The 21,693-nt window shown below is 42.4% G+C and overlaps 1 protein-coding gene across 2 annotated transcripts in view; it reads left to right on the top strand.

Moving 5' to 3' along the window:
- Positions 1-21,693, top strand: part of LOC131958500 (fibroblast growth factor receptor 4) — a 122,704-nt gene that overhangs the window by 86,182 nt on the left and 14,829 nt on the right. For both annotated transcript variants that reach the window (XM_059323586.1, XM_059323595.1), the window contains 8 exons: positions 444-763; positions 2,024-2,234; positions 2,910-3,130; positions 7,663-7,795; positions 8,529-8,702; positions 10,077-10,235; positions 19,241-19,409; positions 20,868-21,018. In XM_059323586.1, the coding sequence (XP_059179569.1) occupies positions 444-763; positions 2,024-2,234; positions 2,910-3,130; positions 7,663-7,795; positions 8,529-8,702; positions 10,077-10,235; positions 19,241-19,409; positions 20,868-21,018 (1,538 nt within the window). The remainder of the gene's footprint in view (positions 1-443; positions 764-2,023; positions 2,235-2,909; positions 3,131-7,662; positions 7,796-8,528; positions 8,703-10,076; positions 10,236-19,240; positions 19,410-20,867; positions 21,019-21,693) is intronic.

Genomic DNA, 21,693 nt, shown 5'->3' on the forward strand with positions numbered 1-21,693 from the left:
CTTGTATCACCACCTTCCCTTCGACTCTTGTATCACAGTCTTCCCTTCGTCTCTTGTATCACCACCTTCCCTTCGACTCTTGTATCACAGTCTTCCCTTCGACTCTTGTATCACAGTCTTCCCTTCTACTCTTGTATCACCACCTTCCCTTCGACTCTTGTATCACAGTCTTCCCTTCGGCTCTTGTATCACCACCTTCCCTTCGACTCTTGTATCACCACCTTCCCTTCGACTCTTGTATCACAGTCTTCCCTTCGACTCTTGTATCACCGTCTTCCCTTCGACTCTTGTATCACCACCTTCCCTTCGACTCTTGTATCACCACCTTCCCTTCGACTCTTGTATCACAGTCTTCCCTTCGTCTCTTGTATCACCACCTTCCCTTCGACTCTTGTATCACAGTCTTCCCTTCGTCTCTTGTATCACCACCTTCCCTCCTACAGAGTTCGTCATGTCACCTAGCGAGGACTACGAGAACCTTCTCGCCTCAGACAGCGCCACCTGGTATGTCGAGAAAGAGAACGGCATCAACGCGTCCATGAAGCTGGACACGGAAGTGGTCACGGCCGAGGACGGCTCCTACGTGGGCATGACCGGACTGGTCACCTTTCGGGGGCCGGAGTGGCTGAACGGACACGACACCCATGCCTACGTCATGTACTGGTTCATGTTCGACTGTGACAACGCCTACGACTACGTGCCGCGGTGCAACGTGGCTAGGTTCTACAGGGGCAGCACCGTCTACGGAAAAACTGCAGACACGGTAAGTTATTTAGCACGGCTGGACTGATTACCCGAAGGTCTCGAGTTCGACCCTGAGTCCAACCCAACTATGATGGGTACCTAGCTCATGTTAGGGAAAGTATATATATATATAGTGGGTATAGTGCTGGCCACATTATCCCTTCATACGCCGAAGTAAAAAAAAAAAAAAAAGCAGGTGAACTCTACTTCACTGCCCCACAGACGGTCAGGTTTGAAAGGGAACTTAAATACGGAAAACCCTCAGAAACGGGAAAAAGATTTTTCAGTACAGTTTGCGGCAAAAACGGTAGGACCACTATGTCAGTAGATGTTCCGATACTAGTGTGGTTCAACCCTTTTTGTGCCAACCCAGCCTTGAGGTTGGAGAATATTTATCGAACTATGACGTCACCAGAACGAACTCGCACGTGTTAAACCACGTGCTAAACCACGTGATCCCATGAATAGCCTGACATTATCAGCGCGAGATCAGTGTCAGGATTTGTGTATGACAGAAGACATCTGTCCGGTGGTTCTAATTACTGACGACTGTTCTAGCTCCTCATCTTTTCTAAATCGTACTCAACTTTACACAACTTTCTTCAAACATAATTTAGTTATTCTAACTCTCAACTAAATGTAAGCGCGTTGTTAGTTTCGTTTTATGGTTTTGTTTTAATAGATTGTACACGAATCAAAGAAGTAACCAATTATTTTTAAAAAAAAAAAGATTTAAAAAAAAATTCTTTTTAAACAAAGTAATATTTTTTTAAATATTTGTTTGATATTTGAGCCTTGATATAGCTTCGTTTAAATTAGCTTCCGATTTTTTGTTTTACTTTAAAAAAGAAATAATTAAAATGTATATCACTGCTATGTCTGCGTTTCAGTGGCGTAGCGAGGTCGGGTGTCACCCGGTGCGGCACTTAATGGTGTCACCCCCCCAGAGGCGTTGCGACCCTTCCCGGGGACAAACTTTCAAGTTTTCGATTTGCACCCCTCCCCCTCGAACTTTCGATTTGCACCCCACCCTCAAGTTTTCGATTTGCACCCCCCCTCAAACTTTCGATTTGCACTCCCCCCCCCCTCAAACTTTCGATTTGCACCCCCCCCCCCCCCTCAAGTTTTTCTCTATATATTTTGCTATTTTTTGCCTTGGTGTCACCCCCCTAAATGGTGTCACCCGGTGCGGTCCGCACCCCCCGCCCCCCCCCCCCCCCCCCCTCGCTACGCTCCTGCTGCGTTAAGTTCGTGTTTAAAATGTGCTCCTGTTCTACAGATTACCTACCTGATCAAAAACCTGTACTTTAACGCCGTCTACAAGCTCATCATCGTGTACCATAACGACAGCCGCATCATCAGCGAGCTGGCCTTCAAGACGGAGCCGTGCGAGAAGCCGGACGTGATGCGCTGGACGAGGTGTATGGACAGCATCAAGGAGGACGAGAGGCCGAATGTCCTCATCAAAGGACCCGGTCCTGTCGACACGGGTATGTTATCCATGTTATCCATCAAATACGTCTTTGTTACGTGTTTAAAAACGGTATGCTTGTATACTTAAGGAATAATTTAAATGGTTAGTTTTATTTATTAAATAACTTTACTTACTGCATTAATTGTTTTAATATTAGAAATCAGAATAAAGACATTTTAAAAATTCTTTATAAAAATAAAAAAAATTAAGTAGCACAAAGCATCGTACAAATTATGCTGGATTTGTATTAGAGCTGAGTGGGGACTGCTCTAGCACAAAGCTAACAGCCAGTGGTAACGCGCCTTAAACATGCGAGTATCTATCAGGCTTTATTGGTGTTGAAGATCAATCTCCGCTATGGAATGGCTTTTTGTCAGCGTTAGTATGGCTTTTTGTCAGCGTTAGTATGGCTTTTTGTCATAAACCACCGCCATGACAAATGTTTTGTTCCTTCACACGCCACAAAACGTGAGCTAATTAATTGTAGTAAAACTAATCCGATTAACACCACTGCACACACTGTACCATGTACACACGTATCTGAAGGTACACCGTACACACGTATAATAATGGTGTAATGTTTCAGAAGACGAACCTAATTTATATCACGTAATGTTTCAGAACACGAACTTAATTTATATCACGCGATGTTTCAGAAGACGAACCTAATGTATATCACGTAATGTTTCAGAAGACGAACGGCTGTACCTTAACATCACCTCGATGACCATCGACGAGAGCAACGACCACGTCCGGGTCAACGTCACGTGGGTGCCCATCAACCAATCGGGCACGACCTACAACGTGACGACCCTGGTCCAGGGGGAGACGACCCTGGTGGTCGAGCGAGTCGTGACCCCCCAGCCCTACATCGTCCTGAGCCTCCAGCAGGACACACATTATCTTGTCAAGGTGAGTTTCCCTTTCCTCAACACAAACCGCTGAAGTAAACAGTTTCGCGTCGGGGAAAACGGTCGGGAAAGGAAAAAATTCCTCAGACGTGAAGATCAACAATGATAGAAAGAGATCAACGATATCTTTTAAAACGGCTTTTGAAAAAAAAATTAATTTAAATTGGGTTTGGAGTTCAGCTGTTAATGTAAACTATTCCATTACATTTGAACTCTTCTTTGATGATAATAGAAGCTTACATAGCTTACATCAGTGTTTGATTGGCTGCAGTGTAAGCAGACTCTAATTACTTCATTACATGTCTAATTTAATATATAACATCTATTTACATGTTTACAGAAAGTAAAAGAAATTACTAGTAATGTGCTAGCCACTTTAAAAACTCCTTCCCTGTCATCCGAACCCCCCCCCCCCCCCCACGTCAGTGGCGTAGCGAGGTCTGGTGTCACCCGGTGCGGCACTTAATGGTGTCCCGTCCCCCCCCCCCAGTGGCGTAGCGACCCTTCCCGGCGCCCGGGGACAAACTTTCAATTTTCGATTTGCACCCCCCCCTCAAACTTTTGATTTGCACCCCCCCCCCCACACCCTTGTCGGGATTTGTCAAATTTGCTCTTAAAAGACTTTTTAACACTCGAATTAAACACTTAATTAAGTGGAATTATCATTTTTCTCTATATATTTTGCTATTTTTTGCCTTGGTGACAGCCCACTAAATGGTGTCACCCGGTGCGATCCGCACGCCCCGCCCCGCTCCCTCCCCCCCCCCCCCTTCGCGACGCCACTGCCCCCCGTCATCTGAACCCCTCCCCGTCATCTAAAGCTCTCTTTCTCTCTGACGTTTGGTGGAATGCTCGTTTATGAGACGTACAATCAGTAGAATGTAGGTGGGCAGGTAATGTGGAGTCTAGAAACAGACCCGGATGTTAATTAGAGATGTAAGGTAAGACATCTGTTGGGGACATTAGTAACTGGGTGGACACGAAGTGGAAGAGGGTGTGTGGGTGGGGGGGGGGGGGGAGGAGGAGGAACTGGGTGGGCACTTTGTGAAGGATTGGGAGGGGGAGGAGTCAACTTTTAACGAAACACGTATCCCAACGTTTCTTTTAATAACGATGACAAGACCCAGGCTAGCTACCCTCAGACACTGAAGGACGAGTAGTTTGTTTGGTCGGAGATTCTGAAATGGCGGACACACTTCGTTGTTTTTTAAAACATGGTACAAGTGATAAGATGATGAACATGAACATGAATCTCCACTTTCTTGAACATCGGTCTGGCTCGGTAACTAGACGCCAATTTGATAGAGTAAGGAAGGTGTATGGGAAGTGTAAGGGAAGTGTAAGGGAAGTGTAAGGGAAGTGTAAGGGAAGTGTTAGGAAGGTTTAAAGAACCAGAGCTTATCTTAGAACATTGGAGCTGCGCGGTAACTAGATGCCAATTTTAGTGTAAACATAATGTAGGGAGCAAAGTTGAAAAACCTCGATTGTGATTCTATATTTACTTGTCGTATTGTTTTTGTATTGTTTTTATATCTGAAGTTGCAAGCAATAAGAAAAACTAATTTTAAAATTTTATTTTAGCTGGACCCCAGCCCCGCCCATTTAGCCGGACCCCAGCCCCGCCCATTTAGCCGGACCCCAGCCCCGCCCATTTAGCCGGACCCCAGCCCCGCCCATTTAGCCGGACCCCAGCCCCTACCATTTAGCCGGACCCCAGCCCCTACCATTTAGCCGGACCCCAGCCCCTACCATTTAGCCGGACGCCATTTAGCCTTACCCCAGCCCCTACCGTTTAGCCGGACGCCATTTAGCCTTACCCCAGCCCCTACCGTTTAGCCGGACCCCAGCCCCTCACCCATTTAGCCGGACGCCATTTAGCCTTACCCCAGCCCCTCACCCATTTAGCCGGACGCCATTTAGCCTTACCCCAGCCCCCCACCCATTTAGCCGGACCCAGCCCCCCCCCCCCACCCATTTAGCCGGACCCCAGCCCTGCCCTCTTCCCGTCTCCTGTACCTACCTCTCGTTACGTGAGCCCACTAGTAGCCTCACAGCGCCGATAACAAGGGCAATAACTTAAAGACTAACAAGAAAACAATGACACACAGGGGCCGATAACACTGATAATACGGGAAGAGAGAGCACCCCCACCCCCACACCCCTCCCTCCGAAAACGTTTCTTGGCAAACGTATCAGCGCCGGCCTGTCACCCCGTCTGCTCAGGTGTGCGCCATAGATCTTAAAGGCTGAATTCCTATCAGGTCGGCCAGGTTTCCGATCCCGGGGGTGACGGGCGGGTTGACGGGTGGGTGGAGATTACGCTGATACGCCCGGGGGGTGAGAAATGTGTCTTGTCGCCGGTACGGCGAGTACATCTAGTCAAATCTCAACACGGCGCGCGATGTTTTTTTTAATGTATTAATTTATAATTTCCGAAGAGGTGCATTTCGATTATATCCATCTGCATGTACTAGCCATTAGAACCGTTGATAGAAAATTTTCAAACCTTTCCATTCATGGCTGAGTTTATGGTTAATGTTACCCGCTCGTTAGCATAGAGCGGGAGCTTAGGTACACTTAAATATGATTCAACTTAAAAAACAACTTCAATTAGGGATACTTATAATTGTATTATGACAGAGCCGCTAATGAAAATAACACGTATTGGCTTATTGTTATTTTTTATAGCTTCTCAAGTCACCTTTAGATTCAGGATGATAAACAAAACGATATAATTTTTCCTTGTGGTGCCAAAGTTTGCGTCAGTGAGCAAACATCGGAGACTGGCGTGGAGAACCTTGTAGCCAGAAGAAAAACGTTGATGGTCTGATAGACTGATACACGCGGGAGGTTGAAATCCCGCTGACTTGGCGGTATTTGTTAATTGGCGATTTCAGGAGCTCGGTCTTTAGGGGGCTCGGCGCCTGAGGGCTTGTCTTTCATCTGATAGCGCAGACAATATTCTTGCTGGCTAGACGTCTTCGTTAGTCTACAAGAAAAATGTCCAATTTTACATGGCCAATATTCTTGCTGGCTAGACGTCTTCGTTAGTCTACAAGAAAAATGTCCAATTTTACATGGCCAATATTCTTGCTGGCTAGACGTCTTCGTTAGTCTACAAGAAAAATGTCCAATTTTACATGGCCAATATTTTTGCTGGCTAGACGTCTTCGTTAGTCTACAAGAAAAATGTCCAATTTTACATGGCCAATATTTTTGCTGGCTAGACGTCTTCGTTAGTCTACAAGAAAAATGTCCAATTTTACATGGCCAATATTCTTGCTGGCTAGACATCTCCGTTAGTCTACAAGAAAAATGTTCAATTTTACATGGCCAATATTCTTTCCGGCTAGACGTCTTCGTTAGTCTACAAGAAAAATGTCCAATTTTACATGGCCAATATTCTTTCCGGCTAGACGTCTTCGTTAGTCTACAAGAAAAATGTCCAATTTTACATGGCCAATATTCTTTCTGGCTAGACGTCTTCGTTAGTCTACAAGAAAAATGTCCAATTTTACATGGCCAATATTCTTGCTGGCTAGACATCTTCGTTAGTCTACAAGAAAAATGTCAAATTTTACATGGCCAATATTCTTTCTGGCTAGACGTCTTCGTTAGTCTACAAGAAAAATGTCCAATTTTACATGGCCAATATTCTTGCTGGCTAGACGTCTTCGTTAGTCTACAAGAAAAATGTCAAATTTTACATGGCCAATATTCTTTCCGGCTAGACGTCTTCGTTAGTCTACAAGAAAAATGTTCAATTTTACATGGCTAATATTCTATCCGGCTAGACGTCTTCGTTAGTCTACAAGAAAAATGTCCAATTTTACATGGCCAATATTCTTTCCGGCTAGACGTCTTCGTTAGTCTACAAGAAAAATGTCCAATTTTACATGGCCAATATTCTTTCCGGCTAGACGTCTTCGTTAGTCTACAAGAAAAATGTCCAATTTTACATGGCCAATATTCTTGCTGGCTAGACGTCTTCGTTAGTCTACAAGAAAAATGTCCAATTTTACATGGCCAATATTCTTGCTGGCTAGATGTCTTCGTTAGTCTACAAGAAAAATGTCCAATTTTACATGGCCAATATTCTTGCTGGCTAGACGTCTTCGTTAGTCTACAAGAAAAATGTCAAATTTTACATTACATGGCCGATATTCTTGCTGGCTAGACATCTTCGTTAGTCTACATTAGTCTACAAGAAGAATGTCAAATTTTACATTATAAGTAAACTTTTCAAGTTTACATTACAAGAAAACTGTCCTTTTCCGCATAGTTTTATAGCCTTTCAGGACACTTGAAAAGAAATGAAAATAACAGATGTACTCACAGTTGAATGTTTGAGTACTCACTGCTTGAGATGGTATTCAACAGCGAGTTGTTGTGTTAGCGGGTGACTCAGTTGTCAGGAAAACCGCAGGGTCCAGATGTATGACGTCAACTGTGCTGTAGCACACTGAGTGTGACGCTTACTTTGACACCAGGTATGCCGATATTTTACCGAAATATATATTCTTTTCTCTTTAGGTGGAAGCGGTTCTCAAACCTCAGCCTGGGGTAGTCCCAGAACCAAGCCACCTGGCTGGAACCCTGAAGTTTAACACGTCCGATGTCAACTTGGCCATCTATCAGGAGCCGGTGGCCTTCCGGCTGCAGAACGGTGAGTCGTCTGGTGCGGGCCTTTCTTTCTGTATTGTAGAACTACATCAGAGGTGCGTTACTTTCTTTCTGTATTGTACAACTACATCAGACACACAAGACACATCGTTATAAGAACTCTCTAGTCCAGTCCTTCTTTAGTCACCATGCATCATATTGTACAAGCCGTCCTGAATGGGTTAATGCGACATTTTTGTTTTAAACCAATTGCAACCAAATAATCCAATTTTGTTTTAATGTAGCAAAAACAGCACTTCCATCCATATTAGCCACACATATCTGACATATTCATATTGCAAGTCATAATATGCCCACATTAACCAAACATATCTGACATATAGTTAGTCATGATGATCCCAAATTAAGCGCATCCTACATATAGTTAGTCATGATGTTCCCAAATTAAGCACATCTGACATACATCTAGTTATAGTGTTCTCACAATAGTGACACATATTCAAACGAGCCTTACAAATATGGTGCAACACATTTAACCATTAGTTCATTTCACCAGAGATCTTAATTAAAACATAATTACATTACTATCAGAAAATTTTTTTTTTATAACCTTTCAACTTTCTACTCATTTTTTTTTTAAATTTATTTCTGGTTTGTGGTTTAAAATATTTTATTTTAAATCCAAAATCGTCAACCAGTCAGCTGGTAATTATGTTTAGGTAATTATGTTTAGGTAATTATGTTTAGGTAATTATGTTTTGAATTGGTCTCCCCAGTGGATGACATCCGGCAGGTCAACGGGATTATAATCGCCGTCTCGTGCGTCATCGCCGTCTTCGTGCTGGTCATCCTGGCAGCCATCTTGTACAAAAAGCGGAAGAGCCTGACCGACATCATCGTTACCAAGGCGACGGTCGCCAAAAGTAACAGCTACAAATCCAACGTGGGAGGTAAGGACATTGTGGTCAAGGTTTTACATTTTTATACTTAAAACGTTTTTATTGGTTGTTAGGGTCAACAATTTTGTTTAAATTTCACTTCCGTTGCTGGTTTCGTTTCAAAACTTGTCTCTTTACTGAGGTTTTTTTTAATGTACACATTTTTCCATTACCAATTACCCATCGTCATTAAATTTAAAAAGTTTCACCGCACTCCAGTTTTAGCGAAATTAAAATCTCGACTTTTCACATCCGGTTGGAGCTTTTAGCGCTCATAAATTATTCCCAAATTGAACCCCGTGTCGCAGACAGGCAAAACCCAAGTGACCCGCTTCAATGGGTCACGGGTTAAATTAATGATAGGAACGTGGTGAGAAACATGCTTCGAATAGACCTCTGCGGTCAAATATTTGTTTGAACATCAATTTTTGAAATGAATTAAAAAATACGATTTTTCTCGAATATTCCATAAATTGTTGAACACACCTGATTGATTTTGACGTGTTCTAATGGTTCCCGTGATTTAGCCATTTGCTGGAGACTTTTAATTACAGAAAGCGTGGGAGTTCAGCAAAATGTGGTTTCTATTGGAAAACTTAATGTATTACAGATAGAGATAAAACAAAATCTTTCAAAGCGTTATAAGCATTAGCTGGGTGTACTTCTCTGCCAATGTGGTACTACAACAAGGATGTATTTGTAGAATGACTTACTCAGAAACAGATCTAATATTGAACTACAAATATACTTAAAACTGAATTTCGTAATTGAATCTTAATGCTGAAAATGTTGTCTTTTCTAAAATCACCGCTTTAAAGCAACTTGTCACAAATATTTTCTATATGCAGCATTTTTAATACAACACATCCGAAATATTTCATCTTAATTGTCTTGTTTAAAACTTGTCAAAAATCAGTATTTTTCTGTTTATTTTGTCGAAAATGGCTTGGCCGACAATGACTGTACCGGGTAAATTTGAGTAGTGTTCCATTAAGGGCAGAGCACTCCCCCTGCCCCACTGACCACTATTGCAGGTAAATCTTACCTTTGTGTCCCACTATTGCAGGTAAATCTTACCTTTGTGTCCCACTATTGCAGGTAAATCTTACCTTTGTGTCCCACTTTTGCAGGTAAATCTTACCTTTGTGTCCCACTATTGCAGGTAAATCTTACCTTTGTGTCCCACTATTGCAGGTAAATCTTACCTTTGTGTCCCACTATTGCAGGTAAATCTTACCTTTGTGTCCCACTATTGCAGGTAAATCTTACCTTTGTGCCCCACTATTGCAGGTAAATCTTACCTTTGTGTCCCACTATTGCAGGTAAATCTTACCTTTGTGCCCCACTATTACAGGTAAATCTTACCTTTGTGTCCCACTATTACAGGTAAATCCGACTACTCCAACCAGCTGATTGTGTTCTCCGATGAGTGGGAGCTAGACCCACTCAAGCTCAAGTTCAGCACACTGCTGGGTCAGGGCGCCTTTGGTAAAGTGGTCACGGGCTACTTCGAGGATCAGAAAGTAGCCATCAAGCTGGTCAGAGGTAAGACTTTGTACTTGTTTGGTGTACACGTTTGTGTACAATGATGTTTTACCAATGTGTACAAGGTTGTTTTACCAATGTGTACAAAGTTGTTTTACAAATATGTTCAAATCTGTTGTACAAATGTATGCATGTTTTTCAAAAATCGTAAACATGGAAGTTGTAGGTAGGTCAGGTCAGGTTTGTCTGTCGTCCCTCCTGGGACATAGGCCGCTGACAAGAGCTTTCCATGCGTGTCTGTCCTGGGCTAGTCTCTCCAACTGTCCCCAGGTGTATCCAATCTTCCTTGTGTCTTCTTCCAGGTCACGTCTACAGGTCTTTCTTGGTATGCCTCTCCTCTCTTGGAAGTTGTAGTTACAGTTATATTTATAAAAGCATCATACACCTATATCATCGTGTATCACATATATTCAACTATGGCGAATTGATGCTTTCATATTAAGATAACACCCGCAGACATCATGTAGATAATGTCGTTTATATTCAATTACTTTTTAAAATTAGTTTATCGCTCAATTGAACGAAGACGTGTGATGAACTCGTCACATGCTGTGTCTGCTTGGTAACGTAAAATAAATAGTTTTATTTTTTTAAATTTGTGTTCCAACACACGACTGGTTCAGCGCTCAGCTCTGAAAGTTAACCCAGTGACGAGATAGCAACCCCCCCCCCCCCCGACCCATTGACTAGTTACCCCCCCCCACCAGTGACTAGTAACCCCCTCTCTACCCAGTGAATAGTAACCCCCCCCCTCCCTACCCAGTGACTAAAGTTAGCCCCCCTACCCAGTGACTAGTACCCCCCCCACCAGTGACTAGAGTTACCCCCCCCTACCCTTTGACTAGAGCCAAACCCCCCCCCCCATACCCCGACAGTCTGTATTTTCTATCCAAACATGATCTCGATGCACACCCCTCGCCTGTCTCACCTAGTGCTAAAATCATCAACGTACCCACCCCGCCCCGCGGGTCTTGCATAAGGGAGGAGTATTTTTTGTAGGACGATTTGTATAAGCAAATGTTGAGGAGGGGGGTTGTGTTACCACATTATTGGGGGTGGGGATGTAGAGAGGGGGTCTTTACAACCAAATGTTGGGGAGGGGGAGTTTGGATTACCAAATCATTATGGGTGGGGTGTAGGGAGGGGTCCCTTTACAACCAAATGTTGGGGAGGGGGATTTTGTGTTTCCGCACTTTTAGGGTGGGGTTGTAAAGAGGGGAGGGGGTGGACCTTTTTAACCCAAGGTAGAGAGGGTACTTGCTCACCTATTGTGTCCATGAGAGAAACAAATCTTTCATTTGACCCCCATTTTGTAGAACGATTTTGAGGATCCCTGTATTACAACCCACCCACCCCCCCCCCCTTCCTCCTTCCCTCATTATTCATAGTAGGGTGTGTAATGGGCCGTGAAACTAGAACAAAATGGTACGTTACTATCTGAGATTTGTTTTAAACTACCCAAGTGGTCTGGAGGTGGGGGAGAGTATGGTAATGGGGGGGGGGGGGGAGAGAACATGCTGCTTTCCTGTTTGTTGTAGAGAATAAGGGAGGGGACTGCTGATGAGGAGGATATCGATTGACGTGTAACGAACATTATTAATGAGCATAAAAATTGTTCATAGATTTCTGTCTTTTTTCTATCTTTACTTTTTTTGTATCCCAGTATCTTTTTTTTCATTATTTTTTCATTATTTTTTCATTATTTTTTTCATTATTTTAAAATTATTTGTTTGTGGACCAAGTGACCTTTCCATGGGTTTTGCCAGATCATTTTTCCACACAAAAAATCAGTGACTTAAAAAAATGTTCCCAAGCGATAAATGTTATTATAGTTTAATCAATCGCCACCAAAAAAATAATTTGTTGTTTATTTCTACGCTACGGATCTAACAAAACCAATGCAGACTTTTTAAAAATATATATTTGCCGATCGTAATTTCAATACGGCAATTCTACATGCAGAAGAATCTAAAAAGAATTTTTTTTAAATGGAAGTTACGATACATATCTGTCATTTTTACCCTCAGTCATCCACCGCCCCCACCCTCACCTCCACCCCCACCTCACCCTCACCTGCCCACCTCCCAAAACAGCCGTATTAGTAACCATTTCATCTGACACCACGATTTAAAATAAACATTCTATCTTGAGAGATGCTGCCTTTATTTTTTCACCATCGTTAACCCTTGTAACTCGAACTTAAAATTACTTTCCCATCATACATTTTTCAGCTAAAAATAAAACATTGCTGTCACATATTTTAACATGAATTCACACATTTGCCTAAATTCAAATTTAACCTGAATTTGAGTTTCTTGATGCAATTGTCTCCCACACATCCCAAAATGACGCCATCCCCACCCCTCTCACAACTAAAAAATCATGAGATAGAATGGCATAGACTCCGCTAGACTCCCTCCCTGACTCCTCTAGACACCCTCCCTGACTCCTCTAGACACCCTCCCTGACTCCTCCACTCTCCCTGACTCCTCTAGACTCACTCCCTGACTCCTCCAGACTCACTCCCTGACTCCTCTAGACTCACTCCCTGACTCCTCTAGACTCACTCCCTGACTCCTCTAGACTCACTCCCTGACTCCTCTAGACTCATTCCCTGACTCCTCTAGACTCACTCCCTGACTCCTCTAGACTCACTCCCTGACTCCTCTAGACTCTCTCTCCCTGACTCCTCTAGACTCTCTCTCCCTGGCTCAACTAGACTCCCACTGACTCCTCTACTCTCCCTGACTCCTCTAGACTCTCTCCCTGACTCCGTCAAATCAATATTCCCTGTCACACTCACACCGTAAATTCCTGACATTCCTAGAGCACCCCCTCCCACACCCCTAAAATCCCACCCCCTCCCACGCCCCTAAAGCCCCCCCCCCCCCCCCCACACACACACCCATGAAGATGCCTGCAGTCAGGGTCCGATCCTGCTTAAAATTTACAATGCGACTAACCGTGTGCGATCTCCGCAAGCCAAAACCACAAGTGAACCAATTACCTCATGTTGCTTTAAATTTTTAAACCAGTTAACACCGAGGCGCTATTTAAACAGTCAACCAACTAAGAGAGCACAAGTGAATTAAGTGCCTTTAGCATTGAACCGCCATTAACCCGGTCTGGATTTAAGGTCAGCGACGGAACGCTTAAAAGTGTTAGACAGGTAGGGCTGGGTAAGGTGGGGTGGGGGGGGGGGGGTGAGGGTGAGCAGTGCCAGGTGTGGCTGTAAAGTTTATCAGTGAGTGCTTCAAGTTGGCTGTTGTTTTAACCAAGTGCCTCGAGAAAACGGATCACTTGAGACCATGTCGAGTGACGTAACTGACCAAAAGGCCACGAGCTATTTCATTTCTTTCAATAGTTCTAATGGCACGAGCATGATGGTTGGGATAAACAGTGCGTGCATGTGAAACTGATTAATAAATTAGTTTTGATCATCACGTGCCATGTACATATGTGTACAACATTTGCTGGTCCTTAAAGGGTTAATGTCTTGATTAAAGTTCAGTTCCCTCAATCTACCAGCACAAAGCCCAGTCGTCTTCACGTGCCAGTCACCCATCAGATGTACCCCGGGGATGGTCTACGCCATCGGGCCTGTGATCCGAACTCGAAACTTTCGAGAACACCTTCCCATGGCGCTAACATTTTTGCCAAAATATAAAAAAAAATATATTTAAAAATCACTGTTTTGTAAGCAGTTTGAATATCGAATCGGCAAACTTTTCTCATGTAGACCTATTGTATTAACTAAAATCGTATACTGTCATGGGGCTCTAGAAACACTTTAAACTATGGTCACCCTAGAACAGGGGTCGACAACCTGCGGCTCGCGAGCCGCATGCGGCTCTTTTGATATCAAGATGCGGCTCTCCAGCTCCTTGAACAAATACTAAGAATCTTAATAACAAAATAAAATATATGAAATAAAAAAAAATGTTAGTGGCTCTTTAAAGCCAGGAAAATTTTGAAAATTGTAACTTTTGGCTCTTCCGCTTCAAAAGGTTGCCGACCCCTGCCCTAGAACAAAAGCTTTCGAGTACTTAAAGCTCCTCTTCGCTATATCGTATTAAAATATACGAATAGTTAAGATGCAGTCTTATTGTCTGAATTAGTTACAGGCTGACAATGAGTATTCTGCTCAGCGTTTCGGAAATTTCTAATTATCACCTTTTGGTTTTTTTTAAAAAAAAGTATTTGCTCTCTCCGGGAGCGTATTTTAACGCTAATCTCAACCCATGCGGGAGGTTGGCGCATGCGTCGATTCGACTTCCGACATTTATCTTTATTTGTTCGTTTCCGCTTACATCATGTTCCGAGATTCGCGCGTCTGAGGTCCCCTGCCGTCGCCGCACTAATGCAGTTAGCCGCGCTACGTCTGACGATCTGCGGCTGCGCAGAAGCGTGGCTAGCTGTCTGATGACGTCAGACTTCCTGGCGCTGGAGGTGCTGATGTCCTGCTGCACTTGGCGGCTCGTGGGGCGCACGTGACAGTGACGTGGGTATCGCACGGTCGTCTGGGGTTGGTGTTGTTGTTGTCTTAAAATGTAATCACTGGAACCGTTATTTGGAGAAAAGTCTGGTAACGCGAGACTGACTTGGAGCATACGTTGACTTATTGAGTCATTGATAGACCAAATTATTAAACATTGGCCATATTAAATATAGAGCATACATTGAGTATTGGTAGACCAAATTATAGATTGGCATTATTTAATATAAGGCATACATTGACAATTGCTAAACCAAATTAAACATTGGCCATATTAAATATAGAGCGTACATTGAGCATTGGTAGACCAAATTATACATTGGCATTATTTAATATAAGGCATACATTGACAATTGATAGACCAAATTAAACATTGGCCATATTAAATATAGAGCATACATTGAGCATTGGTAGACCAAATTATACATTGGCATTATTTAATATAAGGCATACATTGACAATTGATAGACCAAATTAAACATTGGCCATATTAAATAGAGCATAACACTGGTTTCTTTTTCTACTGATACATATAAACAAACTAATGTAAACATTTACATTATTCCGAACATGATCCCTCTCAGTGTTTCTTCCAGACTTTTTTTCTCTGGGGGCGGGGGGTGGGGAAGGGGGCACTTGAAATTTCCGGGGGGCGGACACTGTCAAAAGTATATATATTCCATGTAAATTCCATTCCGTTTGGAGGGCGGTAGACTCTCTGTGGCGGAGCCCTCCCCCCCCCCCCCTTGAATGGATGCCTGGAAGAAACATTGATCCCGCATTCGAATTACAACTTAAAGTCAGTGTGTCCTGACCTAGCCACTATCAATATATCGGGTAGTTCAAACACTCGAGCTCACACCAAACGACCAGACATGTGTACTCACCCCAACAATCACAAACCACAACAGTCTCGCTTGCTCTTAGAATACCACACGCATCTTTCATAACGCCACTCGTATAGAAAAAAATACACGTGCAGATTTATGCACATCAAGGTGAGTTAGAATTTTTTAAAACCTCATCCCCGTCTAAATGTCTGGGTACTCAGCTACCAGACGTTGGACGGGTGTCGTGAAATGTGTACTCACCTACCAGACGTTGGACGGGTGTCGTGAAATGTGTACTCACCTACCAGACGTTGGACGGGTGTCGTGAAATGTGTACTCACCTACCAGACGTTGGACGGGTGTCGTGAAATGTGTACTCACCTACCAGACGTTGGACGGGTGTCGTGAAATGTGACTCACGCTGACAGGAATGTCGGTCACGCCGAGCCCAGGGACAGGGGGGGGGGTAAAGGCCACCCATTGTTGATGTTCCCGTGGTGTTACCCACCTCTCTTTCATCTTTCTACCTCCCCCCCCCCCCCCCCCCATTTCACCACTCTCAATTTACTACTCTGTTGTTAAAAATTATATTGCACCCGTCCAATCTTATTGTTAAATTTAAAAATTATGAGACCTAAATATTTTAATATGATATATTGTGACTACTATCTTTAAATATTTTTTTTTAAAAATAACTCGACCTAATTCTGGTTCAACTTCTACTAAAAAAAATAAACCTCGGATTGTATGTACTTAGAACATCATTCACATCAATGCCCTGTCCAGTTTCATTCTTTTTGTAATGAGGTTGAGTTACAACAAAAGTTCCATTGCTCTTTCGGCCTACGGCAGGGGTCGGCAACCTTTTGAGTCGGAAGAGCCGAAAGTTACAATCTACAAAATTTCCCAGACTTTAAAGAGCCACTAACATTTGTATGTGCACTTCGGTAGTGGAAAGCATAGAACAATTGCCACGGGTCTGGCCACAGCATAGTTGTGCGGCTGGGCCTAATGCCTAATGCCCTAGGCCAGGGGTTCCCAACCTTTTTTTACTCTAGAGCACATTCTAAAATATCGGTATTTTAAATCTATTTTAAATCGACAAACTCCTTCCAGGGGCGTAGCGACCGTTCCCGTCACCCGGGGACAAAACTTTCGATTTGCACCCACCCCCCCTCAAACTTTTGATTTGCACCCCCCCCCCCCCCCCTCCAAATTTTCGATTTGCACCCACCCCCCACCCTCAAACTTTCGATTTCCATCCCCTTCAACCTTTCAATAATGCTTATGAAAAAAATTCTGTCTCTGTCGAATAGTGAGAGGCGGGCACATACGAATCGTTCGGCGGGCGCCATGGCGCCCGCTGGCACGGGGTTGTGAGCCCCTGCCCTAGGCTGTCAACTGTCCATATACACTCTACTCCACCTATTGTCGTTGTTATTTTTTTATTTTGTTTGAAGTATTTGTTCTTACAGTATAATTTTTTTTTTGGTTTCTATAATAAACCTTTATAATTATTATAGAACTAGAGAGCCGCATATTGACATCAATATTGACATGCAACTTGCGAATGGCAGGTAGCCGACCCCTGCGTGCGAGTAATTTGGTTAACACAAGAAATCTTGTAGATCTATACATTTTTTGAGAAACTAATTCTACCTGATGTGTGATTGATTAAATATAAGGAATTTACTTTATTAACGCGAAGTTATCTTACATAGTTATGAGTTTCGTAATTTAATTAAAAATATTTTTTCTATTAGTATCAATACATTTTAAAGGCAGACAAAATGTGTACATAACATTTATTAATACTTATAGAAAAGTAAACAAAATCAACAAGGATTTACATGAGTTTTATATTTCAACTGGGGTATTGGTTTATTTATTAATTTGATAACATAGTTTAAAGTTGTTTCCCTTATTTGTTTAGAACTAAAATATCGGAAGTAACAAAAAGAAACCAATATAATACAGATCTATCAAGTTACAACATTGCTGTGTTGTATAGAAGAATTAAGATTTATGTTTACGAGAAAAGAGCGAAGCATTGTAGGAAAGGTTAATTTATTTTATTATATTGAAGGTAGACCTACTTTCCTAAAATAAAGAAGCTACATATTTGAAACTATGTGATTTTTCTAACTTGTTAAACAATAGTAAACTCGCGTCATTTCTTTTAGAACTGTCCAGTTGTACAGTGAAAATGCATGTTTTTCTGGGCCTCCAAATCGTCTAACTTGCTCTTGAGATATGTGAACTTACCGCTCCACAAATGTGTGGTTTTCAAATCTAGCAATTTTATTTGAAGCGAACCAGCATTCCAAATCTCTTTTAATTTTGTGTTGAGAGAATCTACTTTGACTGTGAAGGTCAGAGTACTTGCATTTCTTTTGAATTGCTCAAATATCTCAGTGAACCCATCCTTCATTTTGTTTATAGTAATGCTGAAGTGATTCATGTTAATAGTAGTGTTGGGTTTATCATATTTTTTTTCCAGATTTTTTAAAATAAAGTAATTTACCTCTCTCCGGGTCTTCAACAAAATGAAGTATTTTTTTTTTCTCGAAACAATCATGTTCTTCAAGCAAGGCATAGGCTGGGTTTTCCTTTCCGTGCAGTTTTTTTATTTAGCTCTTTAAGTTTCTTTTGTGATCTCCCCCACGAAGTTGAATGTTGCAATTAGCAATAGACAAGTTAATAGGAAGTAAATTGAAATATGGCGTAACTAAATATTCTAATAGGATAGCGAGTGTTTATTGTTTGTTTATTATTTTATCGTTCATTACCGAGTATTGCGGAACAATATTTGTATGTGTTTTAAAAATAAAATAAAATAATTGTTAATATGTGTGCTTGGAGCTGAAGAGCCGCATCACGACATCAAAAGAGCCGCATGCGGCTCGCGAGCCGCAGGTTGCCGACCCCTGGCCTACGGTGTTCATTCATCGTAAGCCATCAATTATCTTTGAAAAGAAAATTGAATGTTAAAATCGCGCATGCGCACTAAGATCTTTTTACCTATATGCACTGGAACAGATTCTAGGTGAAACAACAGTACAAAAAATTGTAGAAGGATTTTCTCGGCGTTAGATTGGTAAAACAGGACAAGATTATCAACTGTAAATAGTAGATCTGTTTCAATGGTCAGATGTTGTGGGACCATCTGTTTCAATGGTCAGATGTTGAGGTGACCATCTGTTTCAATGGTCGGATGTTGAGTTGACCATCTGTTTCAATGGTCAGAGGTCATGTCCAGTTGACCATTTGTTTCTATAGTAGCGTAAAATTGTTTAAATATTACAACAGTTCTTAAGAACTTCTAATCTAATGACGATAAAAGATTAGCTCATTCATATTCACCAAATGAATGAAGACTTCTATAATATTTCCAACATAATAACTGAAGATTCCCCCCACCCCTGCTATTATCTATAGCCATCCACCCCCATCATCGTGTCCGTTGTCCTCTTCAACTTCTGTCGTAGGTCTGTCTCCACATCATCTGAGTCTATGTCTGTCTTTTGGTTGTTTCCTATTTGGGCGTGTGTTTGAACACCACTTTCACCCCTCCGTGATTTAACATTCTCCTCCTATTACCTAGATGTACAATACACTCTAGTCCCAACTGACCCGAGTCTCGCGTATTTTAACCATCTGATGTTTTGTTTCCTCACCAGAGGGCGCCCCGATGTCCTACAAAGAGGACCTGGTCGCCGAGATTCACCTGATGAAGAGGATCGGCAACCACCCCAACATCGTCTGTCTCATAGGCGCCTGCACCATGTCGGAACCGATCGCTTTGGTGATGGAATACGTCCCGTATGGGAATCTACAAAACTTTCTCAAGTAAGTATCTGCATGTTGAATACAGAAAGTTACAAAATATCATTAACTAATTACCTTCGTTTTAGTAACACCCAAAGTTTTCTCATATACATTTAAAAACCCTAATGATATAGGAACGTATCAAGAGTTATCTTAGCATTCAATATTGTCCCAAATAAATTTCCGTTAAGCACAATATCTCGATAATTGTATACAACAAGAATAGCCGGCCATGACAGAGCTCTCAATTACCTGCCTAGCTATGTTAAAAAAACACATTCCGTGTAAACATTCATTTGTGGTTATGTGCGGGCGGGGGATATTGCCTTGTTTTTTTTTTTTTTGTCCAAAATGTTTAGAACGTATACATTATTCCGGTTGAAATCGGCACTTACGTTAATTGTTGCTCCCCGGGCTCGCTGACATCCCTGTGCTGGGCCGAGGCTTTGAAATCTGCTCACCTCCCGCCCCATCTCCCCACACACGTCATCAGCGGTCACGCCTCAGCTGGTTTTAATGCCCATGTCAAACGACGAACAACTGTTGGCGGTTAATTTTTGTCATGTCATTAACTCGTGGAGTTCACGCATGCGCTGTTGAGTTCTGTACTGTCGAAATGACGGGCTAGATTTGTAATATTTTTTTTTAAAAATATCCCGGTAAAAGTGATTGCTACTCTCTAAACTAATTTCTTTGTTGACACAATATTGGATTCCTCTAGCTGACGACCAGATAATGTTGGTTGACTATTATGGTACAAATATCCCTTCTTCTATCTTATCAATAATCCTAATCTTGTCTATTTAATCTATTTAAACATCCCAGGCCCTCACTCTAACATTAACGGTCATTTCATCTATAAGAATATTAAAGCAAACACTATTCCTATCCGTAATGCCGAACGTATTGCTCCTAATGCCTCAAGTTTTGTCCAATATATTGCTCTTTCTAATTCCAAAGCTCCACTCCTTATTTTAAACTCCACCCCTACGCCTCCCTACCACAAATACAAGAGAGCCTTCCCCCTCCCCCACCAAGCTCCACTTCAAAGTTAACGTTTGCATTTGGAACTTAATTATTTATACATTTGGCTGCCGTCTGTTTGTCTTTATCTTTCAACATCGCGCCGTCTGTAAACTATCGGTTTAAAAATTTAATCCACACCGTTTGAAACCAAAACTTTCTTTTTCTTTGTAAACGTTTTTTTTTATCGAATAGTAATTTCTTTTTCTAAATATTTGTAATATGTAATGTGTTTTAATAATAAAAGCAAAACAAAACTGGGACTAACTAGCCTACATGTGCGTGTATACTTATCTAGGGGTGGATAATAGTTCTATTCGCCGCTTATAAATTGTAAAAAAAACAACTGTACATTCTCATTAAGCTCCGCCTTTGATGGAAGAAGAAGGGACAATGTGGATGTCCATTTCACCTTCAACAATCTCAAATAACTTATGGACGTCCATTACTTTCCAGAAAATGTCGGTTGGACGGTGACCTAATTAAACGAACTGACGGAACCTGCGAGATCACGTACACGATGATCCAAGATGGCGGCGACCTAGAAAATGGCGTCGTCACCCCAGCGGATATGTTGTCGTTTGCTAGACAAGTCTCGATGGCAATGGTAAGGTTTTTCTTGTTTTGTTTTTCTAGTCCGTCCCCACACACTCGTGACTTCTCCCCCCCCCCCCCCCACTCACTCCTCACAGATCATCCCACACCAACTCCTCACTCTTCGAAGTTACTCCTCCACAAACTCGCTATACTTCCCCACACACCTATAACTCCCCCACACTCACTCTCCCACACAATATCAATACTCACAGATCATCCAATACAAACTACTCACTTTTTTTACAGATACTCGACCACACATTTTCACACTTCCACACAAACTCTCAATACTCCGCCCGCACTCTCTCTTCTCCCCACACACCCTCTCTTCTTCTTCCACACACCCTCTCTCCTTCCCGCACACACCCTCTCTCCTTTCCCCACACCTCCCCCCCCCCTTCACACACACTTTAATTTCTTCTACACACCTTCCCCCCCCCCCCCCCCACACACAGATCCTCCTCAACACTCTCTCGCTCCCCACCTTCACAAAATATATCTTACCAACATCATTGACTAAAGCAGAACTTGATCATTAATTACCGCTAATTAACTTCCACCAACTAAACACTGTCTCCCAATACCCCAGTGTTTGATTGTATCTATGCGTGAGTAACGAAAGCGGTTTCCGCACCATCTACCAGAGCCCAACTATTCATCACCCAATATCTACAACATCTCTGCA

The sequence above is a fragment of the Physella acuta genome, unplaced genomic scaffold (assembly GCF_028476545.2).
Source record: "Physella acuta isolate Inbredline_101_S28 unplaced genomic scaffold, ASM2847654v3 ptg000085l, whole genome shotgun sequence".
Taxonomy (NCBI): Eukaryota; Metazoa; Mollusca; class Gastropoda; family Physidae; genus Physella; species Physella acuta.